This window comes from Carcharodon carcharias, chromosome 1, assembly GCF_017639515.1.
Source record: "Carcharodon carcharias isolate sCarCar2 chromosome 1, sCarCar2.pri, whole genome shotgun sequence".
NCBI lineage: Eukaryota > Metazoa > Chordata > Chondrichthyes > Lamniformes > Lamnidae > Carcharodon > Carcharodon carcharias.
This window is the reverse complement of record NC_054467.1, coordinates 162450322-162465361: the sequence shown is the minus strand read 5'-3', so window position 1 is coordinate 162465361 and position 15040 is coordinate 162450322. Positions and strand designations below refer to the sequence as shown.

The 15040-nt window shown below is 39.1% G+C and overlaps 1 protein-coding gene across 2 annotated transcripts in view; it reads left to right on the top strand.

The window, feature by feature from the left end:
- mtus1b (microtubule associated tumor suppressor 1b) overlaps window positions 1-15040 on the top strand; it is a 195215-nt gene that overhangs the window by 156714 nt on the left and 23461 nt on the right. For both annotated transcript variants that reach the window (XM_041188957.1, XM_041188960.1), the window contains exons 8-11: window positions 2075-2141; window positions 11820-12034; window positions 14404-14509; window positions 14691-14764. In XM_041188957.1, the coding sequence (XP_041044891.1) occupies window positions 2075-2141; window positions 11820-12034; window positions 14404-14509; window positions 14691-14764 (462 nt within the window). The remainder of the gene's footprint in view (window positions 1-2074; window positions 2142-11819; window positions 12035-14403; window positions 14510-14690; window positions 14765-15040) is intronic.

Sequence of the window (15040 nt, the reverse complement as noted above, 5' to 3'; positions counted from 1 at the left end):
CAGACAATCCAATCAGTTAATTGCCTCATGTTCATGCATGTTTTTCAGCATCTGCCAGAGCTGCTACCTTTTTTAGGTGATTGTAAATAGCTTTCCTTAATTCAATCTGTCCATCATTCAGATTTTTAAGTTTGCATTTTTAAATGCAGTGTTAAGTATTTTTCTTAAACTAACATGAATTAAGCTCATCTAAAAACTGCACACTGAAAATGTAAATTTTCCACAGTTTAGTAATATTTTTGCTTTTTAATTGTTGGGGTGCCTTACTGCAATGCTGCAACTTCTGTTGTGACACACAGCTGTAAGATTTCAAACAAAACACTTGAGTTAGTTTTTACTGAAGTTTTATGAAGGTGGGAACATGTTTGAGGGCTTTTCACCACCTGTTAGCTGTCAGTGTGGCAATATCAACACTGATAGCAATTACCTTATTCTCCAGTGTACGTGCTCACCTACATATGTCTAATTTCTTTCTGCTGTCCTTCAAAAACTCGGGTTTATCTGAATTGGAATTTGCTTACAGTTTTTATTATATGCCTTTACAATATAGTATTTCAATATAGCTGGTTTTGAATTAGGATGAGTTGAATTGGAAATATGATCTGCTTGTGTTAATAATACAAAACTGATTTGGGGAGATTTGAGCAGTATATTTTGCTTTCCAGCTGGCCTGACCTTGGAGGTGCTTGATGGTATTATGTATTAAGCTGAGATATAAAAATAGAGCTTTTCCATTACTGAATTAGTTGGAAGATCAATGAGTGTTCCAGTGCTCAGCTTTTAGCTGCTGACATTTGAGTAAATTAACATTGATCAATTCCCCTCCTCCCATCTCTCGTCTGCAGACGCATAGGGCTGTGCCTCCTGTAATGAACGATTCCCACCCCACTTATGAATGCAGCTGTTTTTTTTCTTCAGGGCAGAGTACTGCAGGAAATATGGTACACATCCTGGACTGAAAGTTAGCTTGGAAGGCAAGGCCTAATGGATATTTTCCTACAAGTATTTTAAATGTAGAAAGACCAGTTTGGGTTGTGGTTGTGGCCACCTGCGCTTCTGCACAATACACACACACACACACAGCCAGAAAAAAGGGAGAATGGGTTGCAGCAGCAGCAAAATGTGCCTCTACGATCCTTGTGCTGGAAAGAGGGTAATTGATGCATTCTTTTGTGATTTGCTGACTGGAAACGCGAGGGTTTGGTAACTGACGCAAGTAATTTCAACCAATTCTTTTATTTCCAGCTGTTCCTCACCAGAGATAGTTTCCCCTCTTATTTGCTACATAAAATAATAGCTGAATAATTGTGGTGCATTGGATAGCCAGGTTATTAAACAGGAGAGCTCAGAACATCCTATAGCATTTTAAAGCCACATCCTGACTCTGCTTTAGGGATTAGAAAGCTCAAGTTCAATTTCCTGACAATTATTGATCGCTGGTGAGTTAAATCACTTAATTTTTTATGCTCAAGGTACTGAAGCCCTGATGTCAGTTCTTCATGTTTCCTTGTTAATTTGTATTTATAATTGTGCACTTTAAGTTGAGATAGAAAAAGATATTTGTTTCAAAACCTTGTTAAGCCACACTCTTGTGAGGACTGTGAATTGAGGACTAACTTATTTGGTTAAAACAGTTTTTTATTTGGAATTGTAGTGTATGCAGTCTGATGGATGTGTTGATCTCTAATGTGTATGCAAAGTGTTTTGCTCATTAGAAAAACTGTAATGGGCTAAAGCTGTGGTCACCAGTGCTTAGCCTTATAGCAGTCAAGACTTCATGGAAGTACAAAATGAGAAATACTGGAATTTTGTTTTTACTGAAGATGAGCTTGCCTTCATCTCCGAAGCTTTGTTTAAAAGATGCAGATTGCATTAAAGAATATTTGTGTGCCAGGTAACTTGATAACATCCTTTTGCTATTGTAATTTTTTTGGTAATTTTTGTGCACTAGTGATGACAAACTATTTAAAATTCAAATTTGAAAATCCCATATCCTTAATGATTGTAGGTTTGTAGTGCGTAGTTTTGTCCCATTAAGGATGTTTCCATAGTAACAAAATATTTTTCTTCACAGCGGGACGAAGTAGGCAAACAACACAAGGAATTGTCTCAAGAGCTGCTTACTCTGCGTAGTGAACTAGGTAAGAAATAGAGCAATTGAACTGTATTTAAATTTTGTGGTTCATAGCTCTAAAACTAATTTGCATGATGTAATCTGCTGAACCCTGAATTGTTTAGTGCTACTTCTGTGGTTGATGGTTCCTTGTTAACTGTTAAAACACTTTTTCCCCTGGAGACTGGCCATTAACTCAAGTTTGTGGAATTCTAGCATTTTCCAGGAACTGCTTTAGGAAAATGTCGTCACCGGAAACCACCCCCCCCCCCCCCCCCCCCAACCATACGTCGGACTTGAAATGCAAGATAATTCATTTCATGGCTATTCATTTAATGCTGAATACTTAATTAACCCTGATATTTAATGTAATTTTTACCTCGACTGTTTCAATATTTAAATGAACTTTGAACTGGATGATTCAGTGGTTTAGAACTTGCCTTTTCATCCCTGGCAGCATGTGTTCAGAATTAAACAACTCTTCCCTTGGTTAGTTTTGGTCAGCCATGGTCATAGTGTTTAAATCTGAAGCAGAAATGCAGCCGCAATTCAGGTGCTAGAGTAGTGTAGGAGATTTAAGTATTAGTGGAGTTGAAGCTTTGTTTTAAAGCCACACATTATAAAATGTATGAAGAGAAATAATTACTTTGCCTGCTTGATACTGACCTGGGTTCTAAAGTGAATTGGCATTCTGGCCTCTAAAAGTGACTTCTTTCCCACTGAACAAAAATCTCCCAAAACAACCTCCTGCTGTACTTTGTCTTAATATTTGCAATTTAAAGAATTACTCGAACACTAGCAGTTCCAAGGCAGCTTACTGATTTGTACTGTGAATCAACAAAGGAGCATCTTGGGGCAGCATGCTGCCATCCCCATGAAGGCAGCTTTGAAGATGGGGGGAACGGTGGGGGGGAGAGACCAGAAAAAGTGTCGGCTGGTTTCCCACCACCTTGAACATTTCGCAGAGGCGGGCTTGTAGCAGTAATGACAATTTGTCCAGCAGAGGCAGGAAGCCATTTAAGGGGGTAGTTAGCACCTATTTTATCATTGCTATGCAGTCATAATGTTGCATGGACCCTACGCTGTCAGCATCTTGATAACTTGGCTAAGGTGGCTGCCCAGCAGGTATTCATTGAGCAATGAAACTGATGTCCAGTTAATTGTATAAAGGGGAAAACAGCAAGTATGAGTTCATGCAAAGCCAGTGACTGGATTGGTAGATTGCTTTGGCTATCATTGCATCTGGCCAGCATAAATTGCCAGACCAGATGGGCTGCATGTACCATTGGATTAGAGGGCCTGCTCAAACATGGGGGCTATGTATCTGGAAGAAGATAAACATTGTCAGCAACAAATCCAGACACACCCAATGGTCAAGGGACAGGAGTAGAAGAAAACACTAGCCAGACAGCTTTCTGGCAAAAAGCTAGCTATCTTGACCTTGGAGTATCAGTGTTAAAGGCTGTGCCTCTTGTGGTAGACGGTTGCTGACCCCTTGGTCATCAGGCCCCCTGGAACAAATGGCCCATTGCCTATTGCGGTGAAGGTGACAGTCGCACTGAATTTTTATGCAACTTGCTCCTTTCAAGCCTCAGCTGCAGGATATCCCAATTGGCCACTCATAATTGCATCTTGCAGGTGATTGCCTTATACAGGAAGTCATCTGACTACATCGCCTTTGTCACAGAGTCAGGCCCAGTGGGCTTTGCCTCCATGGCAGGATTTCCTCACGTCCTGGGATGATAGAGGCTTTGTCAGGGACTCTTGTCAATAGGACGGACTTGCACGCCTTCAATTTTCAGCTGGTAGGTGATCACTGGAAAAGGATTATGCAGTTATGTACAAAGTTTTCTGGCGGTTGGCACATTGCATTCACCCTGAAACAGTAGGTGCCTCAACTATTTAGGCTCCTGGGTAGCTAGAGCTTTCAATGAAATACATGGCTGATGATCCTGGTGAATCAAATATCTAGGGCTGTATTTGGGCTGCTGGTGGTGTGTTCAAGTGAGGGGAAATTTTGAAATTTAAAACAGAAGGGCAAGGCAGTAGTGTAGAGTTGTGATTTGAATAATGATAATCAGAATGATGGAAAGGGACAGTGTGTCAAATGTAAGAATGCAGAAGGACATGCCAGCAGCAGCTTCAAAATGTAGAAACAGTTTGGTTAGAGATGATAAATAGCAAAGGAAAGAAGTCACTGATGGGAATAGTCCATAACCCTCTTTTAACAGTTGCTACACTGTACGATGAAGTATAAATCAAGAAATAATGGTGAGTTTCATGGTGCTGCAATAATCGTGGGTGACTTTCACCTTGGACAAATCAAATTAGCAAAGGTAACGTGGAGGATGAGTTCGTAGTGTATTAAGAACATTTTCTTGGGACAAAGGATTATCTAGGCAAGAGTGGCCATAACATAGAATTCTGTGTGTAGTAGTTTGCAGATGAGAAAAATGCTTTTGAAATTAGCGCCTTACCTTGTAATTGTCTTTAAGTTTATGAAGACAGTTGGTTACAATGGACTGGGAAAATGGGTTAACAAAGATATATTGGGAGAGATTCCGAGAAGGAGGCACCATCCACGGCTAACTAAAGTATAGTATCAAATTTAAAGCAAAGATGTATAGTGTAGTGAAGATTGGTGGTAGGTCAGAAGATTGGGAAAATTTTAAAACCACTAAAGGATGACTTGAAGGGACAAATTTGATTCGAATAGACAAAAAAAAAACAAGATCTTCGACAAGTATATTACAGGATTGTGACTGCACAGGAGGAGGCCATTCAGCCCATTGCGCCTGTACCAGCTCTACAAATGAGCATCATGACTTAGTGCTATTCTCCTGCTTTTTTCCCCCATACCCTTGCACATTTGTTTTTATTCAAATAATTATCTAATTCCCTCTTGAACGCCTCAATTGAACTTGCTTCCAACACACTTCCAGACAGTGCATTCCAGACTTCCGCCACTCGCTGTGAAAAGTTTTTTTCTCTCATCGTATTTGCTTCTCTTGCAAATCACTTTAATCCTGTCTCCTCTCGTTCTCGATCCTTTTATGAGTGGGAACAGTTTCTCCCTCCCTACCCTATCCAGCCTCCTCCGTGATTTTGAACACTGCTATCAAATCTCCTCTTGGCCTTCTCCTCTGCAAGGAGAACAATCCCAATCTCTCCAATCTATTGTCATACCTCAAGTTTCTCATTCTGCAACAGTTGTCACAGCCATTCAAGTACTGGTTACCAATTCGATGGTATTGATGTGTGTAAAGTTCCTCTTCAAAAAGGACAAGAGTAGCTAAAGTAAATGCTTATCACTTGGAGATTAAAACTGGGTAATTAATGGGAAATGCCAGAGACTTGGAGCAAATATTGAATTTGTCTTCACAGAAGAAGCATCTCAATAATTGGCATTGGGGGAAGGGAGTGAAAGCAATCATGCTTACTAGAAAAAAAAAGTTATGGGAAAACTAATGCAGCTCAAGGCCGACAGGTTCCGGGATCTGATGATCTGCATCCTAGGGTCTTAAAAGAAGTGGCTGCACTGATTGTGGATGCATTGGCTGTAGTCTTCCAAAATTCCCTAGATTCTGTAATGGCCCCAGAAAAACAGAGAAAACTGCAAATATACCACTCCCCACCTCCCCTCCTCATCCTTCCTTCCTCCTCCCCTCCCCCCCAAAAAAAAACCCCACCTGCCTCAAGAAAGGAGACAGACAGGAGGCAGGAAACTGTAGGCCTGTTAACCTAACATCCATCATTAGGAAAAGTTCTGGAGTTAAGGAAGTGCCAGCAGGACATATAGAAAGTCATGAGTGAATCAAGTGGACTCAGCATGGTTTTATGAAAGGGAACTAGTGTTTGACAAATTTACTCTTTTTTTTTTTTTGAGGATATAACAAATTGGGTGGATAAAGGGGAACCAATGGATTACCAAAAGGCATTCGATAAGGTGCCACATAACCAATTACTGCACAAGAACCTATTGTGTTTGAGGTGATGAAATGGATAGAGGATTGGCTAACTAACAAAAATAGAACCTGGATAAATGGGTGGTTTTCAGGTTGGCAAATTGTAACTTGTGGGATGCCACAGGGATTACTGCTGGGGTCTCAACTAGTGTCCATCAGGGTAGTCAAACTTTCTGGCTGGAGGGACACATCTGGTATGGAAATTGTATAGGAGGCTGGCTGTAAATGCTGAAGAAATGAATATATATAACAAATTTTGGTACAAATGAAAGAACCGTCATTCTGATAGTTATACAATAAAGTTTTATAGACAATAATGAAACCAAATGTGCCTTTTTCACATGCTCTTGGGATGTGAACAATGCAGTTAATCATCCCTGTTTGCAATGGCATCACATTCTGTTGTCCATTTCTTCCACAAATGCTGCTTGTTCTGCTGTGTACTTCCAGCATTTTTTATTTTAGATTTCTAGTATCTGCAATATTTTGCTTTTGTCTTGCCAATATAAATGCTGCTTTGACCTACAATATGGTGTTGCAAGCTACCAAGGGAAAAAACAGTAAAGAGATGAGAAAATGTGGAGAGAGCAAAAGGCATCTCAAAGGCGGTCACCGTATCTTGCAGAGTACAGTGATCTGTATCCTTTCTAGCTCTCATTCCTATAACTGGGATATAATAACCTCCCAGCACCAAGGTACTACCAGTGTATCTGTAATCTACATTCTGAATTTTCAAGTTTCTCAAAAGACTCTAACCTAAAACCCTACACACTTCACATTCTATTACATTCATCATCCTTCTAAAATTTAAACCTTTAGCTGCACCTCTGGCAAGAACAGAAGATGCTTTTATAACTCTAATTTCCAGAAGTGCATAAACAACAAATCAGATGCCCATCTCAAAATGTTAAACCAAGATTGCCTTTTGAGACTTTCAGTCATGTATTTTGTGACTCGCTACAGTTGACTGCATTTAAACTTCGATACCTCAATCCCTTGTCCACTAGCAGAATTGTAGATCAAGTTTTTGCTGGGCCTAGAAATCTGCTATCCTTGGCTTCTTTTGACATTACCTTTTAAATCTGTTCTCTAGTTACTGACCCCTCTGCCACCAGAAACAGTTGCTCCTCATTTAGCTAACCAATATCCTTAAGGATTTTGAACACCATTATTAAATCTACCTTTTAGTTTTGTCTGCTCTAAGGAGAACAAGCACAGCTTTTCTCATCTCCACTTTACTAATTCCTACAATCACATTTATAATGGTACCAGGGATATGGAATTTAGTTAAGTAAAAAGTGGAAAGGACAACACATTAAGACAGATGCCAGATTTTTTAATAGATTATAGAACCATTCTAGTGGGTGAAGGAGCTCTTCAGTGTATGCCCTTGCAGATCTGAAGATCTCAGGTTCAAATATTGGATTGCCAGTACCTATGGCACCAGATCTCTGCAAGAATCAGCGCCTTCAATCAGGGAATGGGGAAAAATGGGGAAACAAAACTGAGCTAACTAAACTTATCATAAAGCACTAAAATCAGAGTGTAAAAACCATTAAAGCAGATTAAAAATGGCAATAATTAAATAAGTAATCTTAAAGGCTGACTTGTGCTGCATTCGTGTTCCTCCACGCGCACTCACCGGCTTTAACATGGCAGCTGTAATCTTCAGGAAAGCCTGTCTCCAATCATTGGTAAAGTCTAACTCATCTGGAAGTATTTCTGTTGGCTTTTAAGAGCTTCAAGGGAAATACTTGGATCTTCTAACTTTCATAGTTCCTGGTGCCTTTCGGCCAGGTGCAGCTGCACATGCACACTCTGGGTGCAAAGCCCCTTTTTTTCCAGTGCAGAGCCACAGCCAGATAAGAAACTCCTGCAGGCCAGATATGGCACATGGGCGATAGTTTACCCAGGTATGATCTATATTGACTTGGATGAAGGGACCAGCTTTATTGTAGCCAAATTTACTGATGATGCAAAGATAGGTGGGAAAGCAAGTTGTGTGGAGTACACACAGTATGCAAATGAATACAGGTTTCTCAGTGGGCAAATATTTGGCAGATGGAGTATAATGTGGGAAAATTTGAGGTTTTTCACTTGAGTAGGAAGAATAGAAAAGCAAAATATTCAAAAGGAGAGAGACTTCAGAATGCTGTAGTACAGAGTCTAAGTGTCCTCTTGCATGTTAACTTAGTGATCCAAGTAAGTGGAGTAAAGTAATTGAGACAAATGTAATGTTGGCCTTGCCAAAGGGAATAGAGTATCGAAGTTGGGAAGTCTTGCTACAATTGTGCAGGGTGTTGCTGAGACCACACCTCAAGTACCATGTACAGTTTTGGCCTCCATACTTAGAGGGATATAGTTTCATTTGACATAGTTCAGAAAGTTCACTAGGTTGGTACCTGAGATGAAGGAGTTGTCTTATGAGGAAGGATTGAACAGATTCTCACTTTTTAGAAGAATGAGAGGTGATCTTAGTGAAGTATAAGATTGAGAGGAGATAAAAGGGTGGTTGCCGAGAAAATGCTTCCTGTTACAGGAGAGGCTAGAACTAGGGAGCACAGTTTCAAAATAAGGATTTAAGATGGATATGAGGAGTTGTTTCTTCTTGGGGTGTGGGGGTGGGGGTTGGGGTTTGAATCTTTGGAATTCTCTACCATGAAGAACGGGAGGCTAAGTATTCAATATATTGAAGGCTAAGGTACAGATTTTGAACTGTTGAGAGTTTATGGGAACAGGCAGAAAGTGGAGTTGAGGTCAGACTAGATCAAACATGATCTTATTGAATGGCAGAGCAGAGGGGCCATATGGCCCAGCTGCTCCTATTTTTTATGTTCTTCGTGTGGGTAACTGTGGTTGCAGTTGTATATTATGTGCTGAGCTTGAGAACTAAAATTTCAATTGTTTTAAAAGGAGGGAGTTGTTAACCAAATGGAGAAAGTAAATTTACTGAAGTGCACAGAAGTTTTTTCTACCATTATGGTGATGGAATTTTATTACCTGTCCCTGTCCGTTTCACTGGTGTTCTGGTGGATATTTGACCCCATATATATTAAGATGCAAAATGTATTTTATTTGGTGTCCTGATCTCCCTCAACCAAAACTGTCAAATTGGTGTAATTCACTTGCTGGCTTTTTGTAGCATATTGCTCTGTGCAAATATTACTTTAGAAGGCATGTTTGAAAGGCAGAGGTGAAGTAAATCAGTACAAATTTGTGACTATCGGCTCGCTGCTTAGGTGAACTTTCTTATTTCAAAGGAAAGCCAAACTTGCAACCCCCAATACCAAGGTTAAATTTGAGTTTTAAATAGTTTATTTATCAAGTTAAAATTTGTTCGTGCATTTGCAGTCTTATTCAAATGCATACCAGGGAGATGTTGCAAACTTAATGACTAGGTTGGAACAAAAAGAGGTTATGGGGTGTTTAAGACCATTGACATCGAAGAATTATAATGGAATTGATGGTTTTTGGCACTGTGACACTCCCTGTTGGGTAATTATTGTGGAGTAAGCCTTATATTGGGGTCAAGAAGAATACTGAATTACTTAATACCCTTTCAGGCTCCATTTAGAAAATATGCTACAGCTATCTTGCTTTCAACTATAGGTGCACTTCCTTGATGCAAGTAGATATAATTGTAGTTTAAAGGAAATTGTTTCCTGTTGAGGCACTTAATGGACTAGAGGGGTTAACAAAGACACTGTAACCTCCATGTTGTCTTAAGCTGCAATCTTTAATATAAAAATTAGTGAAGCTTTGTTGCAACTTCTAACATTAGTCTGGAAGGATTGAAATTTATAAGTTCGTTAGGTGCTTTTTAAATAGTCACTTGATGTAGTCTCATCTCTTCCTGAATAAAATATTAGCATCTATAATTTTCAGCTATCCAATGCTTTATAAATTCCGATATCCAAATAGGAATTGAGACCAATGCTTGTCTGTATTGAGCTGTTGAAGATAGTTATCATCTAGAAAATGATCCATCTGGAAATTTTCTATTCTACCCAAGATTACAGCTATTTTAATTGTTCACTGTCTGTTGTGCTGTAGGAAAGCATGAACTGCTTTATTAATAGAAATGAGTGCAGCTGGATGCTGGATCATTCAGTTGACAATGCCATAGAAATCGAGAGAAGGTCATTGAAGTAATTGAAGTTGGGTTGACAGCATTGCCTGAGGAGCTTGAGCCACTTCATGGGGCTGTGGGGAATGTGTGTATCCATCTTGTATTTGAAATTCTAGTGTTGGAAAGATTTTTCCACTGATCTGTTTTGCCAGGATACTTTGGTGCCAGCCTTGGTCAAAAGCTACATTTACTTTGTTGTTCTTATCTCTCCGTTGACACTCATTGAGGTTATGAAGAAGTCTGGAGCCAAGTGGTTCTGAGCATTGGTAACTAGGTGCTGCCTGATGTTGCCATGACATCATTACATTTGAGAGGAAGCTGGTGGGGAGGAAATTGATCAGGTTGGTTTTTGGGGATCAAGAGAATTACCAGCAGACAGATGCTAAGTCATAAGCATGTAAGAATATAAATAAGAGTAGGAGTAGGTCATTGACCCATTTTGAGAGTTTTCAGCCATGCGACAAGATCACAGCTGATCTGCCTCCAATCCACCTTCCAGCTCTATCATCATATCCCTGAATTCCCTTAGTAACAAAACACCTGTCTACCTTTTTTTCATGGCTATAATTGTATATGTATAAATTTCTTATATTCACAATTGATAAAATTCCATTTTTTGCATCTGGGTTGTAACATCACAGATGGGCATGGTTGATAAGGAGAAAAGATCCAAGGAACAGAAGTGAGCTGCAAAGACCAGCAATGTTGGGATTGCACTGGTAGACTGGGAAATCAAACTGCCTCTGGCCAGGCTCTGTTGAATCCTGAAGTACCATTTTGGTGCTGCTTGCTTTTGAGTTATTGCTCAATTGAACTATTGTCCTGGAAATAATTTAATGCTGGCTAATGAAATTATTTCATTTAGCAGAGGTCCTTCAGCTTAGTTACTCCATTTCACTAATGAATTTATGCATTATTTCCATTGAGCAAAATACATTTGGTTTAGTAATACCAAAATACTCAAATTCTGGCTTATAAATTTGTTTATATAATGTTTCAGTTGCTGTAAATGTGTTGTGCTCCTAATCTGTAAAGATTTCTTGGCAACTAGAGCCAAAATATTTGTTTAGCTTTAGCTTTTGCTTGGATCAGTTATAATTTTGATTCTGTACAGTGTGCAGTCAGGCCAAATGCTGCCAATTAACCTGCATGAATGCAGGAGGACTACATAGCCCAAAGAGCTTTGTATACATTTTCACAGCAATGGACTATGGGTTCTTTAAACTGGAAGTACGTAACTAGTTAACATGCTAGATGCTTGCTCCAGATAATGTGAACATCTGTGATGATGTCACCTGGATTCATGCCAGCAGTGTTTGAAGCTTCTTTGGCAAGCATGTTGTTTGAGTGCAGTTATGGAGTTGGTATTGTGAAAAATCATTTTGCTCAATGCTACAAATGTTTCAAATGCTTACAAGCTCAGGTGAAAGCACATGCAAAATCTTTTCTATGATCTTTAGATTGGGACAGAATTTATACACAGGTTCCCCCCTCCCCCCTCCAAATTAATTTGCAAGTAGTTGTACTATCGTTTCAATATAAATTGAGCATAGTGTTTTTCTGATGTTAGTCTTGTAATCTTACTATCACACTTATAACTTCTGCTCATCAGAGTCAAGGAATGTGACTTGTGTTCATTTGGAAAAGGACCGAGAGGAACTACAAAACAAATACGAAGGAGTAATTCAAAAGCTATCTGAAGAACACCAGGCTGAACTTAAAGGGTTAGAAAAAAGACTCGAGGAGCTCTTCACTGCAGAGAAGGAGCATCTGCAACAAAACTTTAAAAATGACGTCAAAAAATTGCAAGCACAACTGCAAAATGAGGTCTGTTACTTTAGATGAACTTGCTCTTGATTTTTTTGCACCAAATCTCCACTGCCTTGCCTTCCTTCTAGATGCTATAACATATGGCTGTATTTTGTAGTAGTAATGCTAGGGAAATTGTCAGCATTCGCTATTATTGTATCTCTAACTGACAGTGACTTCTGACGTCCACATGCAGTTACGCACAAATCCAGAAGTTGCTGACACATTCTCTGTTCCTTCACAGTGTGCTGTTGAAGACCCTGCAGGTAGAAATCATTGGTTTGATGTCAACTTCCACTTAAGCCTGTAAAATTATGCTTTGAATGTGGTATAACTAGATTTCTAGTGATATATTGAGCCATAATGCTGAACATTCCCTGGCCCTGATGAATTATATCGGTAGAACATCAAATTTCTCAGTTTTAAAAAAAATCCATAGAACTTCAATTTATTTTTGATGCTTCAGCTTCTCCCTAATCCTGTGCGTATGTTCTAATCTTTATTTCACTCTCTGTTAAGTGAATAAAAAGGGAAGGATAATCGGTGCTTTTTACTACTTGGGTTGTAGTCTGAGAATTGTTCGGTATGATTTGCTGCTCAGTCTGCTTGCTGACAGCACTGGGCATCGAGGATCCCAAATACCTGATGCTGCTGAGAGGTTAACATCGGGAAGGTGAAATCCACATCGTAGAGATTGCGAGGTTCTTGTTGGCAGCTTTCTTCGAGGTCATTGTTTGAAAGCCATGACCTTGCCACTGACCGGCATATCAGGACTGTTATCTCGGCACTGCTCCATTTATTTCAACAACTGATAAGCATATGGTTTGATCTAATTCTGTTTTGACTAAGAATGCATACTTCATAAGTGTAATAAATTTACTTTAGGCTTTCTTTTTTCCCCCCAAACTATTACATTTGCTGATTACTCTCCAGAAAAACTAATGAAACTAAGAAACTGACAGTGCCAGTACAAGCATTAGAACTGCTTACCCTGCTTGCTGAGGCATAATCTGTCCTTTACAGTTCTTAATAGGTATACATTGAATATGAAAATACTAAGTAATTTATTGCAAACTGCACTTGATTGCATCACTTGTCTGATGATAACTGGACTTTATTTATTGTCTAATTTTTTTTAATGCTTTTTAGATATTTCTGTAGCCTTAGGTTCAGCATGTAAGGAATTTTTTCAAGGCAGTAAACCAGCAACCTGAAAGCATCTATTGTCAGACTTTTCTCATGATGCAAATTAATTTATGGCCTCCTTTGTGAATTGAGTTCTAATTTCTTAGATGTGCCAGCATCAATATCCTTTGCCGACTTAAGTTGTTGAAGTTGTGAATAATAGTGAACTCCTAGCTTGAATGACCAAGCTTAAAAGCTAGTCAAAATTGTTTTCAGTCACTGAGGATAGCATTTCTTGGTTAACTAAATAATGCAAAATATTGTTTACACACAGTTCTAGGATTTTTTCTAGTCTAATGTTCGTTGTGCTCATTAGTAGTGAGAAGAACCCCCTCCTGCTAACTACCACAGAGCAGCAGCTAAGAAGGCTAAGGCAGGCTCTTGCATTTCTGCCACATACAGAATGTGTCCTGTGATCACCTTGCTTCAAAAGCTTAGTTTGATATGGCAAGCCATGTTTAAAGTTGACAATTTTTAGGGCCTCTCAACCTTATGTTGCTGAAGTCCCCTCCATATTGAAAATTTTATGGATCTCCTATAAAACAAGTCCTTTTTTAAAAAAAAAATTATCTAACTATTACTTGTGAAAACCTTTGACTTGGGATGGCAGGCAATCTGACCAATTTTGTTTATCCTGGTGCTTTTCAACAAACATGCCTCCATCCCTCTGACAGGCACCCTGGCCAATTCATTTCCCTGAGAGCTGTTCAATGAGTTGAAAACGGTTCAGTCAACACCACTTGGAAGATGGGGTTTAGAGAGATGATTTCAGTTGAAAGAGGCTCGGAATTTGATCTTTTGATGTCCTGCTTACAAAGTGACATGTTTTGGCAGACCCCTTAACCCTTGGCCTGTTTGAGACCCATAGGCCTTGTGTTTTACATAATGAGATGCCCAGAACTCTTGCTGGAAAATGTACGTACTGTTATTTTAACCTGAGAGAATCCCTTAATACAGAAACATGAAATTTGTGACACTGACTTGACTAGTTTTGTACGTTCAGATGCTTGGGATGAAATCATTTCCTGTTTTGCACCTGAAATATATGCAAAAAATGGAGTCTGAACTAAAGACTAAGCAAGCCTTGCTAACAAAATGTTGAAGCAGGTCAAATGGGCTGAATAGTGGTCACCTGGTTCAATGTTATGAGGTACCAGAATTCATTAAAACAGCTGTAAGATTAATGTATCTCTTGTATTTAGATTGAAGGCTTAACCTCTGAACATGAAGCCCATAAACTGGAGCTTTTTGCAACTCATTCAAAGAACCTAGAATGTCTTCAAAAAGAATATCAACAGTCTCTGACAGGTAATCAAAGCTGAATAGCACACAACACATCTGTCATTTTACTGATAAGATACCATTGTGAAAGGAATAAATCTAATGTTTTGTAACACAGATGACAGATATTTGTCATCTGCAGTATAATGTGTTGCACAATTTCAAGTGATTGATCACAGCAAATGAGACTTATTTCTGTTCAATGTAGAACTTTCCACATCACATGAACGGGAACAGAAAATACTCGAAGAAAGCTTTAAGGAAAGACTATCACTGTTGCAGGTTAGTCTAACTTGCTGAAAAAATGCTTCACCGAGAATTAATTCCAATGTGTAGGTACAGCAGCTATGTTGCATATATAATGGTACTATCAAACATCTGAAGTGAATGGTTAAATAGTCATCTTGGCAGTTGTTCAGGGAGAAATCTTTGCACTTGAAAAAGTGCACTTTATGTAGAGTCATGGAAGCTTGCAATACCTGTTGCAAAATCTACTGGCCAACTCGTGGCTTTATGCCTGATGTAGGATATTACCTCCAGCAATATGATGCTCCTTCA